The 25,504-nt window shown below is 47.2% G+C and overlaps 2 protein-coding genes across 4 annotated transcripts in view; both read left to right on the plus strand.

The window, feature by feature from the left end:
* dvl3b (dishevelled segment polarity protein 3b) overlaps positions 1-10,535 on the plus strand; it is a 155,191-nt gene extending 144,656 nt beyond the window's left edge. For all 3 annotated transcript variants that reach the window (XM_072473736.1, XM_072473735.1, XM_072473737.1), the window contains 4 exons: positions 1,360-1,491; positions 3,068-3,235; positions 7,000-7,218; positions 8,836-10,535. In XM_072473736.1, coding sequence (XP_072329837.1) covers positions 1,360-1,491; positions 3,068-3,235; positions 7,000-7,218; positions 8,836-9,284 — 968 coding nt within the window. In that variant the 3' untranslated portion in view covers positions 9,285-10,535. The remainder of the gene's footprint in view (positions 1-1,359; positions 1,492-3,067; positions 3,236-6,999; positions 7,219-8,835) is intronic.
* Positions 10,536-24,962: 14,427 nt separating this feature from the next.
* The window catches only part of LOC140389541 (AP-2 complex subunit mu), a 67,363-nt gene continuing 66,821 nt past the window's right edge, over positions 24,963-25,504 (plus strand). The window contains exon 1 of the mRNA XM_072473739.1: positions 24,963-25,106. The gene's annotated coding sequence lies outside the window, so the exon portion shown is untranslated. The remainder of the gene's footprint in view (positions 25,107-25,504) is intronic.

The raw sequence follows: 25,504 nt of genomic DNA on the forward strand, positions 1-25,504 counted from the left end.
ATCAAATTTGTACGTGAGAAACCGAAGTGAAGGGTCAAGGAGCAAACTGTGCAAGAAATCACTGAGATTTACTGGAGCAGAATGTTAGGTGAGGGGAATTATGAGGCCAGAATCCCCCCCCCCCTCCCCCAAGTTTCTCTGCTCTTTGTATCCTATCCAGCACGGTAGCACAGTGGTTAGCACCAGGGTCCCAGGTTCGATTCCCTGCTGGGTCGCTGTCTGTGCGGAGTCTGCACATTCTCCCCGTGTCTGCGTGGGTTTCCTCCGGGTGCTCTGGTTTCCTCCCACAGTCCAAAGACGTGCAGGTTAGGTGCATTGGCCAAGCTAAAATTGCCCTTCGTGTCCAAAAAGGTTAGGAGGGGTTATTGGGTTCAGGGGATAGGGGGGAAGTGAGGGCTTAAATGGGTCGGTGCAGACTCGATGGGCCGAATGGCCTCCTTCTGCACGATACGTTCTATGTTCTATGCAGGAGCGTGACCGATATTAAGGGGGACGTTGGGGTCACTATTAACCTAGAGGCCGGGGTTAATGCTCTGGGGGACGCAGTTTCAAATCCCACCTCAGCGACTGGTGGAATTTAAATTCAACTGATAAATTTAAAATACAAAGTTCATCTCCGTAATAATAAGCATGAAATGATCATTGAATTTAATTTAAAACCCCCCATCTGGTTCACCAATGTGCCATACTTACTCGGTCTGGCCTACATGTGACTCCAGACCCACAGCAATGTGGTTGACTCTCAGGAGCCCTCTGAAATGGCCCAGCAATGTACTCAGTTCAAGGACAGTTAGGAATGGACAACAAATACTGGCCTCCCCAACGATGCCCACATCCCGTCAAACAATAAATTAAGGGCCAAATTCTCTGGGTGTTCCTGCCAGAACAAGCGCGTGCAGAGTTCCGTGTTTGTTCCGAGATTCAGGACATGCCAATGGACCAGCAATCTGCCGGCAAGAATTGGAAGCAATTCCCATCATGATGAAAGATCCAAGTCTTGACTAATTTGCTGCATCACTGATTTTTGTTCACCAGTAGGTGTCGCTGGCATGGTTTTATTGAATGTTGTTTCACCTGCAGCAGTGACAGCCAGTGGCAAAAAAAAAAATGATTTGTATTGAGTGATGAAGACTATGAACTGAATAGTGTCATTTAGAGTTGATGAAGTAAGCCAGAAATCAGGATCCTTCATGGTGCTGGGTGTTCTGGAATGGATAATGCTTACCGCAAATTCGACACTTGAGGATGGCCTGTTCTCTACGCTCGCTATATCATCCCTTATCCTAGCCTAACAGCACTGCACTGCTCTGCACCATTGCTCATTTGAAGTGGGATCTATTTGTGTTCTTTTCCTTCCAGGATTCGACGATTTTCACTTATCAATCCACAGTGATATAGTCACCATCGTCAAAGCCATGGCATCACCAGAATCGGGCTTAGAGGTCCGCGACCGAATGTGGCTTAAAATAACGATCCCCAACGCTTTTATAGGTATGTTGGGTCCAGCCATTGACCCAGCTTTGCAAACAGTGCCTTCTTTTTATTCTACATTTTGGGTACCAAGTTATTATTTTTGTTCCAATTAAGGGGCAATGTAGTGTGACCAACCCCCAACCCACCTACCCTGCACATCTTTGGGTTGTGGGTGTGAGACCCACGCAGACACGGGGAGAATGTGCAAACTCCACATCGACAGTGACCCAGGGCCGTGAGGCAGCAGTGCTGACCACTGCACCACCGTGCCGCCCAACAAACAATGCCTTTGATGAGTGATAATGAGGTAAACAATGGCGGGGGAGACTGCAACCCCCCCCTCCGCATAACCTTAGCTCATCAATTGGAAAAACTTGTAGGTTCCCCAACTCACACGGTGGACGGCATGGTTGCATAGTGGTTAGCATTGTTCCTTCACAGCTCCAGGGTCCCAGGTTCTATTCCCCGCTGGGTCACTGTCTGTGCGGAGTCTGCACGTTCTCCCCGTGTCTGCGTGGGTTTCCTCCGGGTGCTCCGGTTTCCTCCCACAGTCCAAAGACGTGCAGGTTAGGTGGATTGGCCATGATAAATTGCCCCTTAGCGTCAAAAAAGGTTAGGTGGGGTTAGTGGGTTACGGGGATAGGGTGGAGGTGTGGGCTTAAGTGGGCCGTTGCAGACTTGATGGGCTGAATGCCCCCCTTCTGCACTGTAAATTCTTTGATTCTATTATGACACCTTTTCCTAGTTCTGATGAAAAGCCATCGGCCTGAAAAGCTCACTCTGTTTCCCTCTCTGCAGATACTTCCTGATCTGCTGAGTGTTTCCAACATTTCCTGTTTTCATTTCAGATTTGCAGCATCCACAGTATTCTGCTTTTCGATTAGCCCCTAATCATTGAGGCCGTTCCGTGTTGAAGATGTTAGTTGCTGCCGATTGCTATTGAGCTAACATGTTAAAGGTCAAGGCAATTTTATTGAGAGTCAGACAGATGAGGGGCGGCAAGCTGCAACAGTGGTTAGCACTGCTACCTAACGCGCCAGGGGCCCGCGTTCAATTCTGGGATTGGGTGACTGTGTGGAGTGTGCAATTCGTCCCTGTGTCTGCTCTGGGTGCTCAGATTTCCTCCCACAGTTCAAAGATGTGCAGGTTAGGTGGGGTTGCGGGGATACGGCGGGGGGAGTGGGCCTAGGTAGGGTGCTCTTTTGGCGCAGACTCGATGGGCCGAATGGCCTGCTGCGCTCTTGGGATTCCATGGATGAGGCAGTGATTCCGTGACATCAGATTTGGGGTTTAAAGTACTGGGGTTAAAATGGCTAAATAATGAGGAGAGTTTGAATTAACTAGGGTTGTATTCCCTTAAGTCGAGAAGGTTATTGTGGAACGCACTTATCTGAAAGGATGGTGGAAGCAAATTCAGTAGTAAATTTCAAAAGAGAATTTGATAAACACATGAATGGGACTTTTTGCAAGGCCATGGGAAAAGTGCAGAGAAATTGAGATGGGGGGGGTGGTACTCATTAACTACCAAACACCGTCACGATGGGCTGAATGCCCTCCTCACTTTTGCTGACTCGTTCTGTGTTGCCTCCCCCAGGTTCGGATGTTGTTGACTGGCTTTTTAACCACGTTGAAGGTTTCCCAGATCGACGCGAGGCCCGAAAATACGCTAGCAATCTCCTCAAAGCTGGCTACATCCGACACACTGTCAACAAAATCACCTTCTCGGAGCAATGCTACTACATCTTCGGCAGCCTCTGTGGCAGTGAGTCACTAACTCTGTCTTTGGGGCATGGTGGCGTCTCAAACCTGCGGTGCCTCAGCCTCGCCCTGCCTTACCCCAGAAACTAGCTTTAATTACAGACCCCAGACATGCCAGAGGCTGTTGCAGCTTTTTGCCTTACACTCATCAGGACAGGCGCCAGAATACCAAATTTCAAAGGGGGCAACAATTTATACTGTATGAGAAAAGGGTGCAAATTGGTTGGGAAGGCAACTCTGATTGGTTGAGGCATTGCCATGGAGAATGCATGGAGAGAACATTGTCCCCCAGGTCAAAATAAAGGTGCCATGCCTGGACATGCTCTTTCTGCCTGCAGAGGACAGGTCCCCACACATAAATATATGTAGCTTCCAGCAAATTTAAGTGAGCTGCATTGACAGTCTGTCTGTTCATCTTAAATTGGACGTTAGTGTGACTCTTGGCACTCTCAGGGTTGTTCAGCACGTGCTGTCCAATTGGGGAATGATAGCTAACTTCAGACATGTTCTAAGTTGTGCTAGCATGGGCTTTTCGCATTCAGTGTAAATTGTTTCTCCCTTCGGAATTATGGATTCTCTTGTCTGTCTGGCTGAGTGCAAGATGAAAAACTTTGACAGCGTGTTTCTTTTTTCAACAATACTTGCAAGAACAGTGGAGGGAATGGGCATTGGTGTTCACATGCTGTGTGTCTCAATGTTGAGCGGACGAGCACACAGACCGGTGTTGTAGACCCACTGTGACCCATCACTCTCCGTCACTGAATATTGCAGCAATTTCACCTGCGCTGCCTCTCGGGGTACTGGAAGTAGAAGGTAGTTTGTAAATGTCATTCGAAGATGAAGAACTCTCCCTGTGTTGAGGGTGTCAGTTGCTGCTATTTGGTGGAGTACGAGAGAAAGCTAGCCAGAAATGAAAAGTTGGACAGGGTACAAGTGAGTCTATATTTGGAGCACTGTGTACAGCATTTATCACCTTGTTGAAGGAAGGATGTAAAAAGCAGTTCAGAGAAAATTTACCAGAGTAATACCAGGAACGGGCGGGTTATCTTGTGAGGAACGGTTGGACAGGCGGGGCTTGTATACGCTGGAGCTTAGAAGAGTGAGAGGTGATTTGATATTGATATTTGATATATATTGTCACATGTACAGAGGTAGAGTGAAAAGTATTTTTCTGCAGCCAAGGGAACGTACACAGTACGTACATAGTAGACAAAGAATAATCGACAGAGTACATCGACAAATGGTACATCTACAAATAGTGATTGGTTACAGTGCGGAACAAGGGCCAAACAAGAGCAGCACATGACGTTGTGAATTGTATTAGATTGGATTTGTTTATTGTCACGTGTACCGAGGTACAGTGAAAAGTATTTTTCTGCGAGCACCTCAACAGATCATTAAGTACATGGGAAGAAAAGAAAATACATAATAGGGCAACACAAGGTACACAATGTAACTACATAACACCGGCATCGGGTGAAGCATACAGAGTGCAATGTTAATGAGGTCAGTCCATAAGAGGGTCGTTTAGGAGTCTGGTGACAGCGGGGAAGAAGCTGTTTTTGAGTCTGTTTGTGCGTGTTCTCAGACTTCTGGATCTCCTGCCCAATGGAAGAAGTTGGAAGAATGAGTAAGCCAGGTGGGAGGAGTCTTTGATTATGCTGCCCGCTTTCCCCAGGCAGCGGGAGGTGTAGATGGAGTCAATCATAGATTATCATAGAATTTACAGTGCAGAAGTAGGCCATTCGGCCCATCGAGTCAATGGATAGGGAGCATGTTGTGTGATGGACTGGGCTGTGTTCACGACTCTCTGAAGTTTCTTGCGGTCCTGGGCCGAGCAGTTGCCATACCAGGCTGTGATGCAGCCTGATAGGATGTTTTCTATGGTGCATCTGTAAAAGTTGGTAAGAGTTAATGTGGACATGCCGAATTTCCTTAGTTTCCTGAGGAAGTATAGGCGCTGTTGTGCTTTCTTGATGGTAGCATCGATGTGGGTGGACCAGGACAGATTTTTGGAGATGTGCATCCCTTGGAATTTGAACCTGCTAACCATCTCCACCTTGGCCCCGTTGATGCTGACAGGGGTGTGTACAGTACTGTGCTTCCTGAAGTCAATGACCAGATCTTTAGTTTTGCTGGCATTGAGGGAGAGATTGTTGTCGCTACACCACTCCACTAGGTTCTCTATCTCCCGCCTGTATTCTGACTCGTCGTTATTCGAGATCCGGCCCACTATGGTCGTATCGTCAGTAAACTTGTAGATGGAGTTGGAACCAAATTTTGCCACGCAGTCATGTGTGTACAGGGAGTAGAGTAGGGGGATAAGTACGCAGCCTTGTGGGGCCCCGGTGTTGAGGACTATTGTGGAGGAGGTGTTGTTGTTCATTCTTACTGATTGTGGTCTGTTGGTCAGAAAGTCGAGGATCCAGTTGCAGAGTGAGGAGCCAAGTTCTAGGTTTTGGAGCTTTGAAATGAGCTTGGCTGGGATTATGGTGTTGAAGGCGGAGCTGTAGTCAATAAATAGGAGTCTGATGTAGGAGTCCTTGTTGTCGAGATGCTCTAGGGATGAGTGTAGGTCCAGGGAAATGGCGTCTGTGTGGACCGTTTGTTGCGGTATGCGAATTGCAGTGGATAAAGGCGTGTGGAGTGTGGAGGTGATGCGCTTCATGACCAACCTCTCAAAGCACTTCATTACGACTGAAGTCAGGGTTCTGACTTCAGAATGGTGTTCTTACAGGGAACAGATCAGTCTGAGGGGGAGTCATTGAGGTGTCTGGCAGCTGTGGGGAAGAAGCTGTTCCTATGTCTGATTTGATTGAAGCGTACAAAATCTTGAGGGGTCTTTATAGATAGATAAGATATTTCCTCTTGAGGGAGAATCTGGAACAAGGGGTCATGGTTCAAAAGTAAGCGATCACCCATTTAAAACGGAAATGAGGAGCATTTGTTCTTTTCAGAGGGTCACGAGTCTTTGGACCTCTCTTCCTCAAAAGATGGTGAAGCAGTTTTTGAATATTTTTAAGGCAGGTGTGGATAGATTCTTGTTAAGCCGGGGGTGATAGGTTATCGGGGGTATGTAGGGTGCAGATTTGAGGTTTCTATCAGATGAGCCGTGATCTTATCATTTGGTGGAGCAGGCTGGAGGGGCTGAATGGCCTATTCGTACTCCTTGTTCATATGTTATTGAGCTAACACTATGGAGGTCAATGCACATTACAATGAGAATCAGATAGAATATGCGGAAGTGATTCTAGAGCATCTGATTTGGGATGAAGGTTCTACAATAAACTAAACACTGATTGTTCCAAAGCTCAGTGCCTGCCTAGAATGTTTGCAGAATACTTGCTCCTGTTGATCAGGTACGAGTCAGTGATTAGGGACCTGCAGTAAATAGCGGGATTACAGCCATTTGGTGATTTCACTGATATTGACAGAACTAGCAGCCAGAAAAGGGCGGCAGGGTAGCACAGTGGTTAGCAGTGTTGCTTCACAGCGCTAGGGTCCCGGGTTCGATACCCGGCTTGGGTCACTGTCTCTGCGGAGTCTGCACGTTCTCCCCGTGTCTGCGTGGGTTTCCTCCGGGTGCTCCGGTTTCCTCCCACAAGTCCTGAAAGACGTGCGTTCGGTGAATTGGACATTCTGCATCCTCCCTGTGTGTACCCGAACAGGCGCCGGAGTGCAGCAACCAGGGGCTTTTCACAGTAACATTGCAGTGTTAATGTAAGCCTACTTGTGACACCAATACAAATTATTATTATACTTCCACAGACATGGCTAATCTAACTCTCAATGACCACGATGGATCAAGCGGCACTTCAGATCAAGACACATTGGCACCCCTCCCCCACCCAGGTGCAGCACCGTGGCCCATAGCCTTCCCGTACCAGTACCCACCACAGCACCCGTTCAACCCACACCCACCGGGCTACCACGACGTCACCGGGTTCACTTATGGAGGGGGCAGTGCCGGCAGCCAGCCGAGTGAAGGTGAGAGAACCGTCTTTTTAAATATAAATTTAGAGTACCCAATTCTTTTTTTCAAAATTAGCCTGGCCGATCCACCCTACCCTGCACATCTTTTGTGTTGCGGGGACAAAACCCACGCAAACACAGGGAGAATGTGCAAACGCCACACGGACAAGTGACCCAGAGCCGGGATCGAACCTGGGACCTTGACGCCATGAGGCAACAGGGCTAACCCGCTGCGCCACCCTTCAACGTGCATTTATCAAGCACCTTTAATATATTGAAATGTCCCAAGGCATTTCACAGGGGCATTATCAAACAACATTGGGCACCAAACTGCAAAAGGAGATATTAGGTTGGGTGGCCAACCGTTTGGTGAAAGACGTGGGGCTACATTCTCTGCTTTTGGGACTACGTCCCCACGCTGGCGTCAAAACTCTGGACTTCCACGCCAGAAAACCTGGCGTGAAAGGGCCACAGACTCTGTGCGGAGTCTGCACGTTCTCCCCGTGTGTGCGTGGGTTTCCTCCGGGTGCTCCGGTTTCCTCCCACAGTCCAAAGATGTGCAGGTTAGGTGGATTGGCTATGCTAAATTGCCCTTAGTGTCCAAAATTGCCCTTAGTGTTGGTTGAGTGGGGTTACTGGGTTATGGGGATAGGGTGGTGTGGCTTGGGTAGGGTGCTCTTTCCAAGAGCTGGTGCAGACTCGATGGGCCGAATGGCCTCCTTCTGCACTGTAAATTCTATGAAATATTACTAACCCTGCAGGGGGCCAGCAGGGACCCGGAATGAATCTCGCCACTTTTGCTGCAGATACGGGCCCCCGCACTTCCGGGTCGGATGCCGCGCGTGCGCGCGGCGGAGACCTCCAGCGGCCGCGCCATGCTCCATGGCGGCCTCGGACCGCGGAGCTGGACATTTCCATGCGGGGAAATGGATTCTCCAGCCCGGCGCCAGACCCGATTTCAGCGTCGGGGTGCGGAGAATCCAGCCCGTGAATTTTCAAGAGAGAGAGAGAGGTAGGAAGGCAACTGACTGAGAATGAGAGGAGAGGAGGAAAGGTCTACCTGCAAGATGCCACACTGCAGTGATTTCTGGGCCATCACATAGCGCTTGATCAATATAAAAGACACAGAAATTCAACCATTACACACAGGTGATATTCCATGTTGAGTTTTCTCTCTGAAGTCATAATCTTAAAAAGGAATCATGAATGGACACATCAGGAAGATCACATGAGGGGTTTAGATGGGCAACACGGTGGTGCAGTGGTTAGCATTGCTGCCTCATGGCGCCGAGGTCCCAGGTTCGATCCCGGCTCTGGGTCACTGTCCGTGTGGAGTTTGCACATTCTCCCCGTGTCTGCGTGGGTTTCGCCCCCACAGCCCAAAGATGTGCAGGGTAGGTAGATTGGTTACGTTAAATTGCCCCTTAATTGTAAAAAAAAATGAATTGGGTACTCTAAAAAAATGTTTTAAATATGAAGGGTTTAGACTATTAAATGATAAATCAAATGGTATCACTGGCTTTATTAAGTACACTCGAGAAAGTGACCTCATTGTCTCCCCCCCCCCCCCCCCAACACCCATCTCACCCTTGTCTCGTTCTCATGCTTCTTTGTTTTGCTTCTCTGTTCCAGGAAGTCGAAGCAGTGGATCGAACCGCAGTGGGAGTGAGAGGAGAGGAGGGAAAGAGAAGGAGCCCAAGGCAGGCGACGCCAAGTCCGGGGGCAGCGGCAGTGAATCAGATCATACCACAAGGAGCGGCATCCGACGGGAACGGGCAGCCAGTGAGCGCTCGGCCGCCGCCAGTGAGCACAGTCACCACAGCAACCTCAGCCACCGGAGCCACCACTCCATGGCCGCAAGTGTGCGCAGTCATCACACGCACCAGTCTTATGGGGCTCCGGGTTTACCGCCCCTGTACACGCCACCTCTCATGATGTTGCCCCCACAGTCTGCGATGGCGCCCCCGGGGGCCCCTCCAGTCCGCGACCTGGCCACGGTGCCCCCAGAACTCACGGCAAGTAGACAGTCCTTCAGAATGGCGATGGGAAACCCCAGTGAGTTCTTTGTGGATGTCATGTGACTGATTTGCATTTTTTTTTTGTAAAGAAAGCACCATCTATTCTGTCTTGTTACTAAAACAGAGCAACTAATAAAAAAAAAAAACTGGACTGAGGCCCTGTTTGTGATGGAGTAGCACATTTGACGTGTGAACAGGACTGTATTTATTCAGCACTAATCTGCAAATTTATAAACGAAAACCATTTGTTTTGCTTCTTCCGCACCACCGTCCTGCTCCCTCCCTTCCCCACCCCTCTCACAAGACTGGACTGTGGGCGAGTGTGGACAAAAGCCTGTTTGTCTGCCTCTTCTAACACCTTTTCCATTGTAAGTTTTCTTTCTATTTTTTTGAGAGAGAAACAAACTGCATCTGTTGAGTGTGTGTCGTGAAAACAAAACGAGACTGTAATTGTTTCCCACCTTGCTTTCTTTTGAACTAATTTCTCAAACTTTTTGTGTGCTTCTTTCCTTGTCATGCAGCAAAGAATTGTGGGGTATTTTACTTCCTCTGACATCGACTGATAAAGCAGTTGGTGCAGAGAGTGAAAAGTCATCGGCTGAATTGTGTGCCTACCTGTGTGATTGGCATGATAGCTGTCTTTTTTTTAATATAAAATAGTCTGGAAACCAGACAGAAGAAAAAGAGCAGACCTTATTCAAGGCGGCGACAGGAAGGTTTGCTTTATTTTTTACGTTAAAGGCAGTCATAAATACACGGCTATGAATTGCAACAAAACCCATCGAGCCTCGAAGAAGCACCACAAGCCTTATATTCCATGCAGAAACGGACAAAACCGATGATTTCACTTTTGTAGAGCTTCTGAAATTTGTGTTGTGTCAAGCTTTTCCTTTTGTGAGTCATGTTACAATGTTGAGTATGTGGGAAATCAACACAAAAAAAACAGTGTGGGTCAAAGCACAAGCACTGACATCCCAAACCCCTCGCTCCCCATCCCTTCTGAGAGCAAACACAAAAGGTACCTAATGACTGGGGAAGCCTCTCGACAGTCCTAGCCACAAACAGAAGAATCATTACAGTCAGAATCCTTCAGGAACTGTCTATCGGAGTCCCAGTGCGGAGAACAAAGACCCCATCGGAAAACGGAAGCCTGCTGCACTAATAACTCACAATCTGTAAACCTCTCCATTCGGTTACTGGGTCTTAAGTTGAACAAGAGAAATATATCATCTGGGGACGAGATGCCACTCTGAATGATGGTTTTGTAGCTCAAAGTTGTATACTTTAATAAAATGGTTCCAGATGATTTCTTTACATCAATTCATTTGATCACTTGATATGGGATCTGCATTTTCATGACTTGTACCTAACCCGAGATGGGCTCTGGCTGTGGGAGGAAACTGGAGCACCCAGAAGGAACGCACGCAGACACTGGGTGAACCTGCAAACTCCATACCGACTGTCACCCAAGGTCGGAATCAAACCCGGGTCTCCGGTCCTGTGAGGTAAGCGGTGCTAGCCACTGTGCTGACCCGTCAAAGCACTTCGAACAGTAGATTACTTTGTCGTGCACTGATCTATGTTACGAAAGGGGAACGATTTCATTGTTTGCTTCTTCAAAACACTTGAGTTTGACTGCACCCCAGAAGAATGGGCAGTTAAGGTAGAGAACAGAGCATATTTAACATCTCTGGCACAACAGAATGGTAAGCCAGGGTTCCTCAATTCAGACAAGATCTCAAGCAGATAAGGTACTTAATATGATACATTCATCCACTGCCTGGTAATGGGCGAAGAAAGATCAGGATTGTGAGAGGAAGTTTATAATTTCACAGTAACTTCATTGCAGTGTTGATGTAAGCCTACTTGAGACAATAATAAAGATTATTGTTATAATTGGTCGCAGGAAATATTTTTATACAGAAGAGATCAATAGCTGGAACAATGTTGCCAGGACGGGCAGTGCAGGTAAGGGTACTTAACTCTTCAGCAATTGGCAGTTCTAATGGGAAGAGGGTAGAGTTGGTATTCAGTAAGGATGAAATCAAAAAGGCCCGAAGGGCCTTTATACAAACCGAGTTACAGCTGCCAGCACATCAAAGTATAAAGCATGTATCATCATGGGTCTTTGCTGCTTCTTTCATTGTGATGTTTTCCTCTCCTCTGCTGCAGGCACGAAGATTTATTGCCCTCTATTGAGGTTACAATCAGATTAGACATGATCTTATGGAATGGCAGAGAAGGCTTAAGGGGCTAAATGGCTTGCTCCTGTCTCATATGTTCGTATGTACTGCAGTCATACTACTTGTTGCCTTCCAGCGTCTTTTTCAGCTGAGCCTGAAGTGCATTAGTTAACCATTTACAACCTGCTCCTAAACCATAAGCACGGACATTTTCTAGCAGGAGTCACTACATAGGGGTGAGACTTGCAAACTTTGGGCAATTATTATTTTTTCATTCCTGGAAGACCGTGTCAACCTGCACGCAGAATAGCCCTAGGGAGGGACAGTGGAATATACCTTTGAAGATGTCCTACTGCAGGATGCGCCACCTTCAAGAGAGGAGTGGTATAAAGTGTGGATGACAACTCATTAATAGAGAAACATCAATGTACACAAATGGAATGAGGATTCGTGTATGAAAATTACTGTTCTTTAAATGGATGTGTTATAGAATAGAATCTCTACCGTACAGAAGGAGGCCATTCGGCCCATCGAGTTCACCTCCCAGGCCCACTTCCCTGCCTATCCCTGTAACACTGGATACGAAGGGGCAATGTTTAGCATAGCCAATCCACCTAACGTGCACATCTTTTTTTGTCAGTGGGAGGAAACCGGAGCACCCGGAGGAAACCCACGCAGATACGGGGAGAAACGTGTAAACTCCACAGAGACAGTCACCCAAGGCCAGAATTGAACCCAGTCCCTGGTGCTGCGAGACAGCAGTGCTAACCACTGTGCCACCGAGCCTTCCCTTAACAATTCTTTAACAATACCAGTATGTTCGTTAACAACAACTTGGTTATACAGTACCTTTAACATCACAAAACATTTCAAAGTGCTATTAGGAATCATTGGGCAGAATTTAATCCGTGATGAGCTGTTTTCGATGGCAGAACAGGAGTGAGCTCCACTTCTACTTTTGTGTCGGAAACTGGCACCCATTTGAAAGTTTAACAGGCTAACAGTGGGCACACACTTGCAATTATGTGGCGGGGGTGGTTTCATTGGGCGATGCTCGGGTCAGTCTGGGCAGAGGCTTCAAAAGCTCAGGAGGCTGCAGGTTCCACAACATGGGAGTCATTAGTCCCTGTAAGACAAGCACAGACCTGCATGATTCTTCATTTGTATGTTTATAGAGTGGAATTGTTTGTACTACACATGCGCCGCTGGATGTTCAGAGGAGATCTAAAGGGAACATGAGTGCAGTCAACTATCCCTTACACTCCAGGCAACTGAGCAATGGGCACAACGTCCATCCCCTAACTGGCATCATTTGTGTTGAACCTGATTGATTCGTTGACATGACAGAAGTGGGCATTGGTCAACTTCTTTGAAACATCCGTGTGTGGCAGCATGCTGGACGCATTGTGGTTAAAACGTTGATCACCACAGTTACTTTGAGGGCCACAGGTTTGGGGTTGAAGCCTAATAAATCCCTGTGGCTCCAGCCTATGAATGTGGCTGGAGGGCCCTGCTGTAGAATCTGGCAAATACCAATGCCTGCTTCCCGGAGATCCTCCGGTGTCCCTGGTTCGTTCATATCCTGAGGACACACTGACACTGGCCTTCTTCGCCGGTGATTTCCCTAGATGGCTACCTCTTGACCACTCACCCCTCTAGTGCTGCCTGCTGCCTCAGTTGTTGATCGGCACATCCTCTCCTCATGCTCCCAAGATTGTGGGAAGATCGGGTGTACGAAACCCATAGGTATTCCACCAAGTGCAGTGTGTGTAAAAGGCAGAACCTGTGTGTTCATGGATTTCAGCCATAGAGCTGCTGAGCAGTGAGATATTCTACTCGTTCAATTGGGGGAGGATTCAAGAATTGTTTTCGAAAGTTTGGTGTGGTCTGCAGAATTGAGGTGGAAGGAAAAATATCTGAGGAGAGGGAACCCGTTAATAATAGTCTGGATTATGTGGTGGTGTAGATGGCAACATTTTTAGCGTTCACTGTCATAGTTCCACTGGAATGGACCGCAACTTCTGGAGTCTGCATATGTGCAGAGTAATGCGGAAATCTGGAAGTTGCTGTCAGTGATTCAATGCTTCCCCACTGTGCTGTTGAGTGATGCGCTCTCCCTCCTCCCTCCGCAGATGCAATCAGCAGAAACATAGAATGGTTACAGCACAGGAGGAAGTCACTCACCCTATCATGCGTCTGCTGGTCCTCTGAAGAAGCAAGTCACCGAGTGCCACTTGGTTGCTTTTTCCCTTTGGCCCTGATAAGGTTGATCCCTTAGTTTCCCAATCCCTCCACCTTCCAATGGGAACAGTTTCTCCCTTTTTACTTTGTCCAGAGCCTCAATTTTTAGTACCTCCATCGATCCTCCGCTCAACCTTCTCTTCAGCGAGGAGGCCAGCCCCAACATCTCAATCTTTCTCCACAACTGAAGCAAAGCAACAGAGATCAATTGAATGGACGATAACTTTCACTCTTGGGGTGGAATTTTATGGCACTGTCCTGGCAGGTGGGCATGGTTGGGAAATGTTGCAAGGCCATTGATCTTGCCAGGACTGGAAAATCCCACCGGCGCAAGGGGTCGTAAATTTGCACCCTTAGCCTCGCTGTATGCGAGAATGTGATTGACTTCTAACACTGCCATAATAATAATATAATAATCTTTATTGTCACGAGTTGGCTTACATTAACACTGTAATGACGTTACTGTGAAAAGACCCTAGTCGCCACATTCTGGCGTCTGTTCGGGTACACGGAGGGAGAATTCAGAATGTCCAATTCACCTAATAGCACTTGTGGGAGGAAACCGGAGAACGTTCGGGACTTGTGGGAGGAAACCCACGCAGTCACGGAGAGAACGTGCAGACTCTGCACAGACAGTGATCCAAGCCGGGAATTGAACCTGGGACCCTGGTGCTGTGAAGCAATAGTTCTAACCACTGTGCTACCGTGCTGCCCATGCTTGCTGACAGCCCTGCTGCTGGGTGCCTGGAGATCCCCTTTGAGCCAGTGAGGCCCTTTAAGGGGAGGTGGGTTCTTGGATGGGCATGCGATCCATTGGGCCAATCAGGCCAGAAGCGCTCAAATCCTGGGGCTGAGCGTGGGTTTTCCTTGCCAGTTTGGAGTGGTGGAGTACGTTAGGCTTTATCTCTCCCTGTGAATAGTTCCTTAGCTTAATAATCTGCTTATTCGTTGATCTCCTTGGTGATCACCAGGATACTACACCCTTGACTTAGTTTCAGGTTTCAGGAAAGAGGAAATCCACACCAGAGGACATTAGGTCTTTTTGAATAGCTTTCTTTAGGGATCAGTGGTGAGTGCTGTTGCTTTGCGTCCATGAACAAGAGGTGAATCAAGGACAAGGCACGTCTAGAAATGCGGTCGACAGGAGCGAGTGAATATTGCTTCCAATTATGGACACTAAACCTTAGGAAGGGCGTGAAGGATTTAGATTTATTGCCACGTGTACGGAGGTACAGTGAAAAGTATTCTGCGTACAGTCCAGGCAGATCGCTCCATACATGAAAACATAGAACATATGATAAATACATGAAGAAACATAATGAAAATATACAAACATAGTGTTATGGGCCAGGGTTGAGAGAACCCCAAAGTGTATCACGAAGTTCGCCTGACCCACAACTTTTAACAGATTGTAGTTATGGGGAGCACACGGGACTACTTTACAGGTGTGACTCAACCAAGATCGACAGTAATTTTAAATTAAAACAATGTTTATTTATGAAATCAGATTACACTTTATCTTAACAACTATCAACACCAATAAATCCCCAAAGAATACAGTACTCTGTAAGTAACTCTTAATCTTTCCTTGCAACATCCATAAGACCAAAAAAAAACCTTTTTACAGAAAGACATCAGGTTTAACTTCGCCACAGAAACAGGTATTATTTTTAAATCACCAAAGAAACTGGAGACAGTCTTTAGATTGCAGAGAGAGAGACTAATACACCTTCTTGCTGTGACTGCAGCTATCCAGCTCTCACGAAACTAAAACACACCATGTAGCAGACAGCCCAGCTCCACCCACTCTCTGACATCACTGACAAACACCCATTTCTTAACAGTACATCCACTACAGATGTTTTATAAATACCCACTTCTTAAAGGTACTCTCACATGACAATAGACAGTGGGCGAAGTATCCGGTGTATTATGCTACAACTGTAGAGAAGATGCGTCGAAAGATCAGTTCAGTCCATAAGATCAGTTCACACCCTAAGAGGGTCATTCAGGAGTCTGGTAACAGCAGGCAAGAAGCTGTTTTCGAATCTCTTGGTGCGTGTTCTCAAACTTTGGTATCTCCTGCCCGTGGAAGAGGTTGGAAGAGAGAAGAACCGGGGTAGGAGGAGTCTTTGATTATGGTGTGGAAGGAGTTACGAGAATTGTTGTAGGGTTGAGGGAGTTCAGTTGCATGAATCGATTGAGGAAGCCAGAGTTAAGAGTAATAGGCAACTTGATTGAAATATACAAGATCTTGAAAAGCCTTGACAGGGGGGACATGGAAAAAATGTTGCCCCTTGTGGGGAGAACTGAGAACTAGGGGCCGCTATTTAAAAATAAGACAGATGAGAATTTTGAGGGTCGTGGGTCATTGGAACTCTCTTCCTGAAAAGGCAGCGGAAGCAGAGTCTCAGATTCTTGATAAGCAAGGGTTGATAGGTTATCAGGGGTTGGAGGGAATGTATAGTTGAGGTTACAGTCAGATCAGACATGAACTTACTGAACATCAGAGCCGGTTTCAGGTGCCAAGTGGCCTACTCCTGCTCATAATTCATATGTTTATAAGTTCTCCTGCGAAGAGACAGTTGAGAGGGGTTGAAACATAGAATTCTGATAGTGCAGAAGTAGGCCATTCGGCCCATCAAGTCTGCATTGACCCTCTGAAAGAGCGCACTGCATAGGCCCACTCAGAGAACCACAGAATCCCTACAGAACAGAAACAGGCCATTTGGCCCATCGGGTCTGCACCGACCCTTTGAAAGGGCACCCTACTTGGGCCCACTCCCCCACCCTATCCCTGCAACCTAACCTTTGGACACCAAGGAGCAATTTAGCATGGTCAATTCACCTAACCTGCACATGTTTGAATTGAGGGAGGAAACCGGAGCACCCGGAGGAAACCCACGGAGAAAGTGCAAAGTTCACACAGTCGCCCAAGGCCGGAATTGAACCGGGGCCTCTGTCGTTGAGAGGTAGCAGTGCTAACCACTGTGCCACCTTGCCGGCCTACGTTCAAAATGTTCAAAATCATGGGGTCATCGGGACAGAGTAGATCGAGAAAATTTGTTTCAACTGGCAGAAGGGTTGCGAACCAGAGGGCACCAATTTAAGGTGATTCGCAAAAGAAGTGATGGTGACATGAGCGAGGAAATAATCATTCCGCAAGGAGTGGCCAGGATCTGGAGTGCCGTGACTGAGAGTGGAGGCAGGCAGGATGACCATCTCTTAAGAAATAAAATAAGATGCACATCGACCATGGGACCAGGATGGGATTGGTGCTGGTGACCAATGGGAGGGCCAGGGGGGCAACTGGAGGGGTTATGTGGTGCTGGTGGGGGGGTTCTGAGTGGATGCAGTAGTGTTTAAAGCAAACAAACATGACAATTTATCATCTCTCTCTGGCCGATTCTCAGGCTTGCAGTTCAGCTCAGATCACTCAACTGATAATCCCACGTTCTGTCCCCCCACAGGCTGACCGAGAAATATGGGACAATCGGTGACCCTTAAGGGACCCAGGACAAACAGGCAAAGCACGCAGTATTTGATCAACAATTTGGATAATTTTCTGGTAGAGTTTCAGGCCTCTGGAACACGGGTGGGGGAGTTGGATTCGCTCTGTAGCTCTCACAGAGAACCAGCACAGTCAGGACGAATGAATGGCCTGCTTTGGTCATGTTGGCAACATAGGCTAACATCCATAATCTGCAACATTTATGTTATTAGCACCAGTTGTACCTGACATAACCTGCTGAGATGGTAGTCCTGAAAATGAAAACCTAGAAATGTTACAATAATATAATAATCTTTATTGTCACAAGTAGGCTTACATTAACACAGCAGTGCATTTACTGTGAAAAGCCCCTAGTCGTTCACACTCGGGCGCCTGTTCGGGTACACAGAGGGAGAATTCAGAATGTCTAAATTACCTAACAGCACGTCTTTCGGGACTCGAGGGAGGAAACCGGAGCACCCGGAGGAAACCCACGCAGACACGGGGAGAATGTGCAGACTCCACACAGACAGTGACCAAGCCAGGAATCGAACCTGGGACCCTGGAGCTGTGAAGCAACAGTGCTAACCACTGTGCAACCGTGCTGCCCACGGAGATGATCTAAAGTTGGATCGTGAAGATTTGCAGTGATGGTGCTGTGACTATTTCCTTTGGCAGCTTCTTCCATTGTGGGGCTTGCCCTCCTTGGGATGAAAGATTGTTGACACAGTGTCTGGGAAAGGTCTTTGTAGTTTGTGTGGATGGCTGCCTCATGTTTTGGCATTGTTGTTGGTATTGTTCTGTCAATCCCCACTAGGTCATTCGATATTTTACAGAAAATTGCCAGTCTACTTATTTTTTCCAAAAATATACATAATTTATAAAAGGGCATTGCAAAACATTTTGACTTGAAACATACTGAAAATCTTTATCCCAATTCCCTGGTTATCTGGACTGTAACATGTACTTTAGGAAAGAAAGCGAATTGCAGATGCTGTAGTCTGAAACAGAAACAGAAAATGCTGAAAACTCTCAGCAGTCCATCAGCATCTTTGAAGAGAGAACACTTTCAGGTTTCGATACTGGAAGACACTTCGTCAGAGCCAGAGAGAACTGGAAACAGGATTACATTTATACTGTTGGGGGGGGGGGGGGGGGGGTATTGGTGGAGCAGTAGGGCTGGATACGGGTGCCAGCAATAGGTGGAGGTTGGGGAGGGAGTGACAGAGATGTTGTGGACAAAAAGACAAAAGGGAATGTAAATGGTGGTGATTACCTTTCTGATCTGTCTGCCATGTGGGGCCATATCAAATCCCTTACTGAAATATTTCGATGTGGATCACATCCACAGCACTGCCCTCATCAATTCCCTTGTTATTTCCACAAAAAATTAAAGACGTTACGAAGACTAAATTCTATGAAAATTCTATGAAATTCTATGAAGACATGATCTTCCCACAAAATGATGCTGACTATCCAATATTTGTAGCCAGTTTTCTAACTCTGTTCCCGAGGAATCATTTTGACCTTGTGCGATAATGTAAGACAGATGATAACGAAGTACCTGCTCTAAACCTGTCTCCTTTAAGCCGATGGAAAGCAAAATGACGAGGTTTAAAACGAGATGTCAATTTGTTACCACATTATCACACAAAGCCAAAATGACCTCCCAAGTGGTTTTGTGCAACATCTGAGTCACCCTGGTGTTCAGATGATTGGAATATAATACAGTGTTTTAACTTCTCTGTATTATACGGTTTGATTATGTTCAACTTGCCCCTCATACATCTCTTTTCAATCTTATTTAACCACACCGGCAACGCAAAACAAAACTGCAGTCTCCCAATATTGAATTGCAAAGACATTGCCACTGAACCTTACGGAGAACCTCCTTCGAATCCCTACAGTGCAGAAGGAGGACATTCGGTTCATCGAGTCTGCACCGACCCTACGAAAGAGCACTCTAAATCGGACCACTCCCCCACACTATCCCACAACCCTGTGCGTTGATCACGGCCAATTCACCTGACCTGCACGTCTTTGGACTGTGGGAGGAAACCGGAGCACCCGGAGGAAACCCACGCAGACACGGGGAGAAGGTGGAAACTCCTCACAGACAGTCACCCGAGGACAGGATCGAACCCGGGTCCCTGGCGCGTTGAGACAGCAGCTCTAACCGCTGTGCCACCATGCCACCCTGTCACAATGGGGGACAGATAGAATGCAAATCCTGCACCCCACCTCCTAAATGTCTGGGTCAAATAGCTACAATAAAATTAGAAACTGCTGTAAAAACGCAACAAGTCTCTGGCAGCATCTGTAGAGAGAGCGAGAGAGTTAACCTTTCAAGTCAAATGACACTTCTTCAGAGCTAAGTAGCGGGAGAAACTTGATTTTATACTGTTTTTGAGGGGTGGAGCAGATAGAAAGTCTGGGCTAGATGTGAGCAACGAGAGATTGGGATCAATGTTTAGGGCACAAGACAGAGGGAGTGTTAATGGCAGCATTGAAGACTAGAGAAGGTGCTAATAGTGGCATAAAGGTAAGAAAGCAGAATGTATTTCTCTCTCTCTCTTCAGCTCTGGAGAAAAGTCATAGAGACTCAAAACACTAACGAAATGAAATGAAATGAAAATCGCTTATTGTCACAAGTAGGCTTCAAATGAAGTTACTGTGAAAAGCCCCTAGTCGCCACATTCCGGCGCCTGTTCGGGGAGGCTGGTACGGGAATTAAACTGTGCTGCTGGCCTGCTTTCAAAGCCAGAGATTTAGCCCAGTGTGCTAAACCAGCCCCTAAACTCTGTGTGATCAATCCATGCCGTCCTAAGTGACAGTTTATCCTATCTCTCAGACATGACTCCAATAACTTGTGCACCACTGACGTCAGACTGACGAGCCTATAATTTTATGGCCCATCCCTTGCACCCCTTTTGAGTAATGGTACAACATTCATAAGCCTGCACTACTCTGGTACCTCGCCTGTCCACTGATCACTGCTGCAGTGTAACCATTCATTCTGTGTCGACTCATCGCTGCTGCAGTGTAACCATTCGTTCTCTGTCCACTAATCAGGGCTGCAGTGTAACCACTCATTCTGTGTCCACTCCTCACTGCTGCAGTGTAACCATTCATTCTGTGTCCATTCATCACCTGCTGCAGTGTAACCATTCATTCTGTGTCCACTAATCACCTGCTGCAGTGTAACCATTCATTCTGTGTCCACTAATCAGGGCTGCAGTGTAACCATTCATTCTGTGTCCACTAATCACCTGCTGCAGTGTAACCATTCATTCTGTGTCCACTAATCAGGGCTGCAGTGTAACCATTCATTCTGTGTCCACTAATCACCTGCTGCAGTGTAACCATTCATTCTGTGTCCACTAATCAGGGCTGCAGTGTAACCATTCATTCTGTGTCCACTAATCTTGGCTGCAGTGTAACAATTCATTCTGTGTCCACTAATCAGGGCTGCAGTGAAACCATTAATTCTGTGTTGAAGTAAAAACCTCACCACTATTCTTAGAATTCCCCCTATAGTCAATAAGAGTGCTGTAATTCTAAATGGTGATCCAGGGATTCCCTTGCTGTCCCTGACTCCTAGGCAGACTTAGGTGGATGCCAATCAGATCAAACTATTATTTCAAGTTATCCCTCGGTATAATCCATATCTTCCCAGGAGCTTTCATTTACTTACCACTCAGTAGCTTACACACGGGTCCAGCTTGCGAAGTAGAGGAGAGTAAACTTTCTAATAATAATAATAACCACTCTTTCAGGTTACCAATTTAAACTTAACTTTATTTTCAAATTAAAAAGATAAAAACTACTTTTACAGAAAGGTAAAAAGATCTTTTCTCGTTCGGACCAGTTGTAAGACTTTCAAGTCTAGTCAATCGTTTTTCTTTAACTTTGGGTCTTCTGTTCACTTCTCTGGGTTGCTCGGCCTTCAGATGCTGCTCGTCCCATCACCCAGGAAGATTCTCCTGCTCTGCTCAATTTTCAGACTTTTTATAGCAATTTGTGCAGCCTGACCTTGACAAATGGTTCCCTTCTGCTGCTTGAGCCTGACAGTTGAAAGCTAGTTTCTATTGGTTAGAAGTGTGGCCCCTTGCAACAACGCGGCTTCATTCCACCAGCTCGCCATTACTCACTTTGAACTTTTTCACTTTGCTTGACATGTAATAAATTTGTCTGTGTCTTCGTCAGTAACTTTTCAGATTTATGTCTTTTTAAATGGTTTTTTTCAGTCTCAACCCGGGTCATCTTTGGGTCAAGCTAATGTCATGTTCAAGCGACCCCCTTTGACTCTATCCTTATCTGGCTTGGCCATTTTCTAAAAGGTTTTAACGTCAAAATGGTGTATGTTATAGTGTAACCTTATCACCTTATGGGTTTCTTTATTTGTAAACCAGTTGTCTCATCTTATTACTGGTGTCAGCAACTTTTCACACTGAACAATTGTCCCTTATTTTAAACCTTAGATTCTGCCTGCTCTGCTTAATTGTTCAATAAAATAATTCATTGCTTAAAGAATTGTGAAATACTGTTCCCTTTCATAAAACTTAAGAATTTAAGTCGATCGGATGACTTTGTAACTTGTAAATCGGAATGAATTGTTCCGAGCTGTTTTTCTTCATGTCTGTGAAGCTGTCTGCATTTCAAACAAGCTGCTGCGGTTAACCCTTTATGGGACTTTTCACTTTCATTAAAAGTCTCAGGCATTCTCAGTGTTACTTTCATGTTTCAAATGACATATTTTTCCAATGTTTCAGTACAGTGTCTGCTCATCACTGCTGCAGTGTAACCATTCATTCTGTGTCCACTCATCACTGCTGCAGTGTAACCATTCATTCTGCGTCCATTCATCACCTGCTGCAGTGTAACCATTCATTCTGTGTCCACTCATCACCTGCTGCAGTGTAATCATTCATTCTGTGTCCACTCATCACTGCTGCAGTGTAACCATTCATTCTGTGTCCACTAATCACCTGCTGCAGTGTAACCATTCATTCTGTGTCCACTCATCACTACTGCAGTGTAACCATTCATTCTGCGTCCACTCATCACCTGCTGCAGTGTAACCATTCATTCTGTGTCCACTCATCACTGCTGCAGTGTAACCATTCATTCTGTGTCCACTAATCACCTGCTGCAGTGTAACCATTCATTCTGTGTCCACTCATCACTGCTGCAGTGTAACCATTCATTCTGCGTCCATTCATCACCCGCTGCAGTGTAACCATTCATTCTGCGTCCATTTATCACCTGCTGCAGTGTAACCATTCATTGTGTCCACTCATGAGGGCTGCAGAGTAACCATTCATTCTGTGTCCATTCATCGCCTGCTGCAGTGTAACCATGCATTCTGCGTCCACTCCTCACTGCTGCAGTGTAACCATTCATTGTGTCCATTCATCACCTGCTGCAGTGTAACCATTCATTCTGCGTCCACTCCTCACTGCTGCAGTGTTACCATTCATTGTGTCCATTCAGCACCTGCTGCAGTGTAACCATTCATTCTGCGTCCACTAATCACTGCTGCAGTGTTACCATTCATTCTGCGTCCATTCATCACCTGCTGCAGTGTAACCATTCATTGTGTCCACTCATCACTGCTGCAGTGTTACCATTCATTCTGTGTCCACTCATCACTGCTGCAGTGTAACCATTCATTCTGTGTGCACTAATCACCTGCTGCAGTGTAACCATTAATTCTGTGTCCACTAATCACCTGCTGCAGTGTAATCATTCATTATGTGTCCACTCCTCACTGCTGCAGTGTAACCATTCATTCTGTGTCCACTAATCACCTGCTGCAGTGTAACCATTCATGCTGCGTCCACTAATCACCTGCTGCAGTGTAGCCATTCATTCTGTGTCCACTAATCACCTGCTGCAGTGTAATCATTCATTCTGTGTCCACTCCTCACTGCTGCAGTGTAACCATTCATTCTGTGTCCACTCATCACTGCTGCAGTGGAACCATTCATTGTGTGCCGACTCATCACCTGCTGCAGCGTAAACATTCATTCTGTGTCCACTAATCACCTGCTGCAGTGTAACCATTCATTCTGTGTCCACTAATCACCTGCTGCAGTGTAATCATTCATTCTGTGTCCACTCCTCACTGCTGCAGTGTAACCATTCATTCTGTGTCCACTAATCACCTGCTGCAGTGTAACCATTCTGTGTCCACTCCTCACTGCTGCAGTGTAATCATTCATTCTGTGTCCACTCCTCACAGCTGCAGTGTAACCATTCATGCTGTGTCCACTAATCACCTGCTGCAGTGTAACCATTCATTCTGTGTCCACTAATCATCTGCTGCAGTGTAACCATTCATTCTGTGTCCACTCCTCACTGCTGCAGTGTAACCATTCATTCTGCCTCCACTCCTCACTGCTGCAGTGTAACCATTCATTCTGTGTCCACTAATCACCTGCTGCAGTGTAATCATTCATTCTGTGTCCACTCCTCACTGCTGCAGTGTAACCATTCATTCTGTGTCCATTAATCACCTGCTGCAGTGTAACCATTCATTCTGCATTCACTCCTCACTGCTGCAGTGTAACCATTCATTCTGTGTCCACTCCTCACTGCTGCAGTGTAATCATTCATTCTGTGCCCACTCCTCACTGCTGCAGTGTAACCATTCATTCTGTGTCCACTAATCACCTGCTGCAGTGTAACCATTCATTCTGTGTCCACTAATCACCTGCTGCAGTGTAACCATTCATTCTGTGTCCACTAATCACCTGCTGCAGTGTAACCATTCATTCTGCGTCCACTCCTCACTGCTGCAGTGTAACCATTCATTCTGTGTCCACTAATCTCTGCTGCAGTGTAACCATTCATTCTGTGTCCACTAATCACCTGCTGCAGTGTAACCATTCATTCTGCGTCCACTCCTCACTGCTGCAGTGTAACCATTCATTCTGTGTCCACTATATCACCTGCTGCAGTGTAACCATTCACTCTGTGTCCACTAATCACCTGCTGCAGTGTAACCATTCATTCTGTGTCCACTATATCACCTGCTGCAGTGTAACCATTCATTGTGTCCACTAATCTCTGCTGCAGTGTAACCATTCATTCTGTGTCCACTCCTCACTGCTGCAGTGTAATCATTCATTCTGTGTCCACTAATCACCTGCTGCAGTGTAACCATTCATTCTGCGTCCACTCCTCACTGCTGCAGTGTAACCATTCATTCTGTGTCCACTAATCACCTGCTGCAGTGTAACCATTCATTCTGCGTCCATTCATCACCTGCTGCAGTGTGACCATTCATTCTGTGTCCACTAATCTCTACTGCAGTGTGACCATTCATTCTGTGTCCACTCCTCACTGCTGCAGTGTAACCATTCATTCTGTGTCCACTAATCTCTACTGCAGTGTGACCATTCATTCTGCGTCCACTCATCACCTGCTGCAGTGTGACCATTCATTCTGTGTCCACTAATCTCTACTGCAGTGTGACCATTCATTCTGCGTCCACTCATCACCTGCTGCAGTGTGACCATTCATTCTGTGTCCACTAATCTCTACTGCAGTGTGACCATTCATTCTGCGTCCACTCATCACCTGCTGCAGTGTGACCATTCATTCTGTGTCCACTCCTCACTGCTGCAGTGTAACCATTCATTCTGCGTCCACTCCTCACTGCTGCAGTGTGACCATTCATTCTGTGTCCACTCCTCACTGCTGCAGTGTAACCATTCATTCTGCGTCCACTCCTCACTGCTGCAGTGTGACCATTCATTCTGTGTCCACTCCTCACTGCTGCAGTGTGACCATTCATTCTGTATTGATGGGCGGCGGGCGTGGTCACAGCTCATTATCATTGCGGGGGCTGGGCCAGAAACGTCATGACGCCGTGCGTGCTGCGTGATATCACGTGCTCCGGCGGCAATGGCCTGAGGCGGGGAGGTGGAGGACATTTTGTGAGGAGCGGGCGGAAGCGGCGGGAAGGTGAGAGCGGACAGTCCGGGCAGCGGCCGGGCGGCGAGCTCGGGCAGCGGCCTAGCTGGAGGTAGAGAGGAGGCCCGGCGGCCGATGACCGGGGATGGGAGCCTGTGAGGACGACGGCGGCGGGAGGGAGGAGAGAGGGACGCGGACATTTTGTGAAGGGCGGCGCCGCGTTATGGAGGGGGCCTGACAGACAGTGAAGGGGAGACCCCCCCCCCCCTATTCCCCCCCCCCCTATTCCCCCCCCTCCCTTCCCCCCCTCCCCCTCCACTCCTGCCCCCCCCTCCCCCTCCACTCCTGCCCCCCCCTCCCCCTCCACTCCTGCCCCCCCCTCCCCCTCCACTCCTGCCCCCCTCCACTCCTGCCCCATCGCTCCCCCCCCCATCGCTCCCTCCCCCCCC

This window comes from Scyliorhinus torazame, chromosome 14 (genome assembly GCF_047496885.1).
Source record: "Scyliorhinus torazame isolate Kashiwa2021f chromosome 14, sScyTor2.1, whole genome shotgun sequence".
Classification (NCBI taxonomy): domain Eukaryota; kingdom Metazoa; phylum Chordata; class Chondrichthyes; order Carcharhiniformes; family Scyliorhinidae; genus Scyliorhinus; species Scyliorhinus torazame.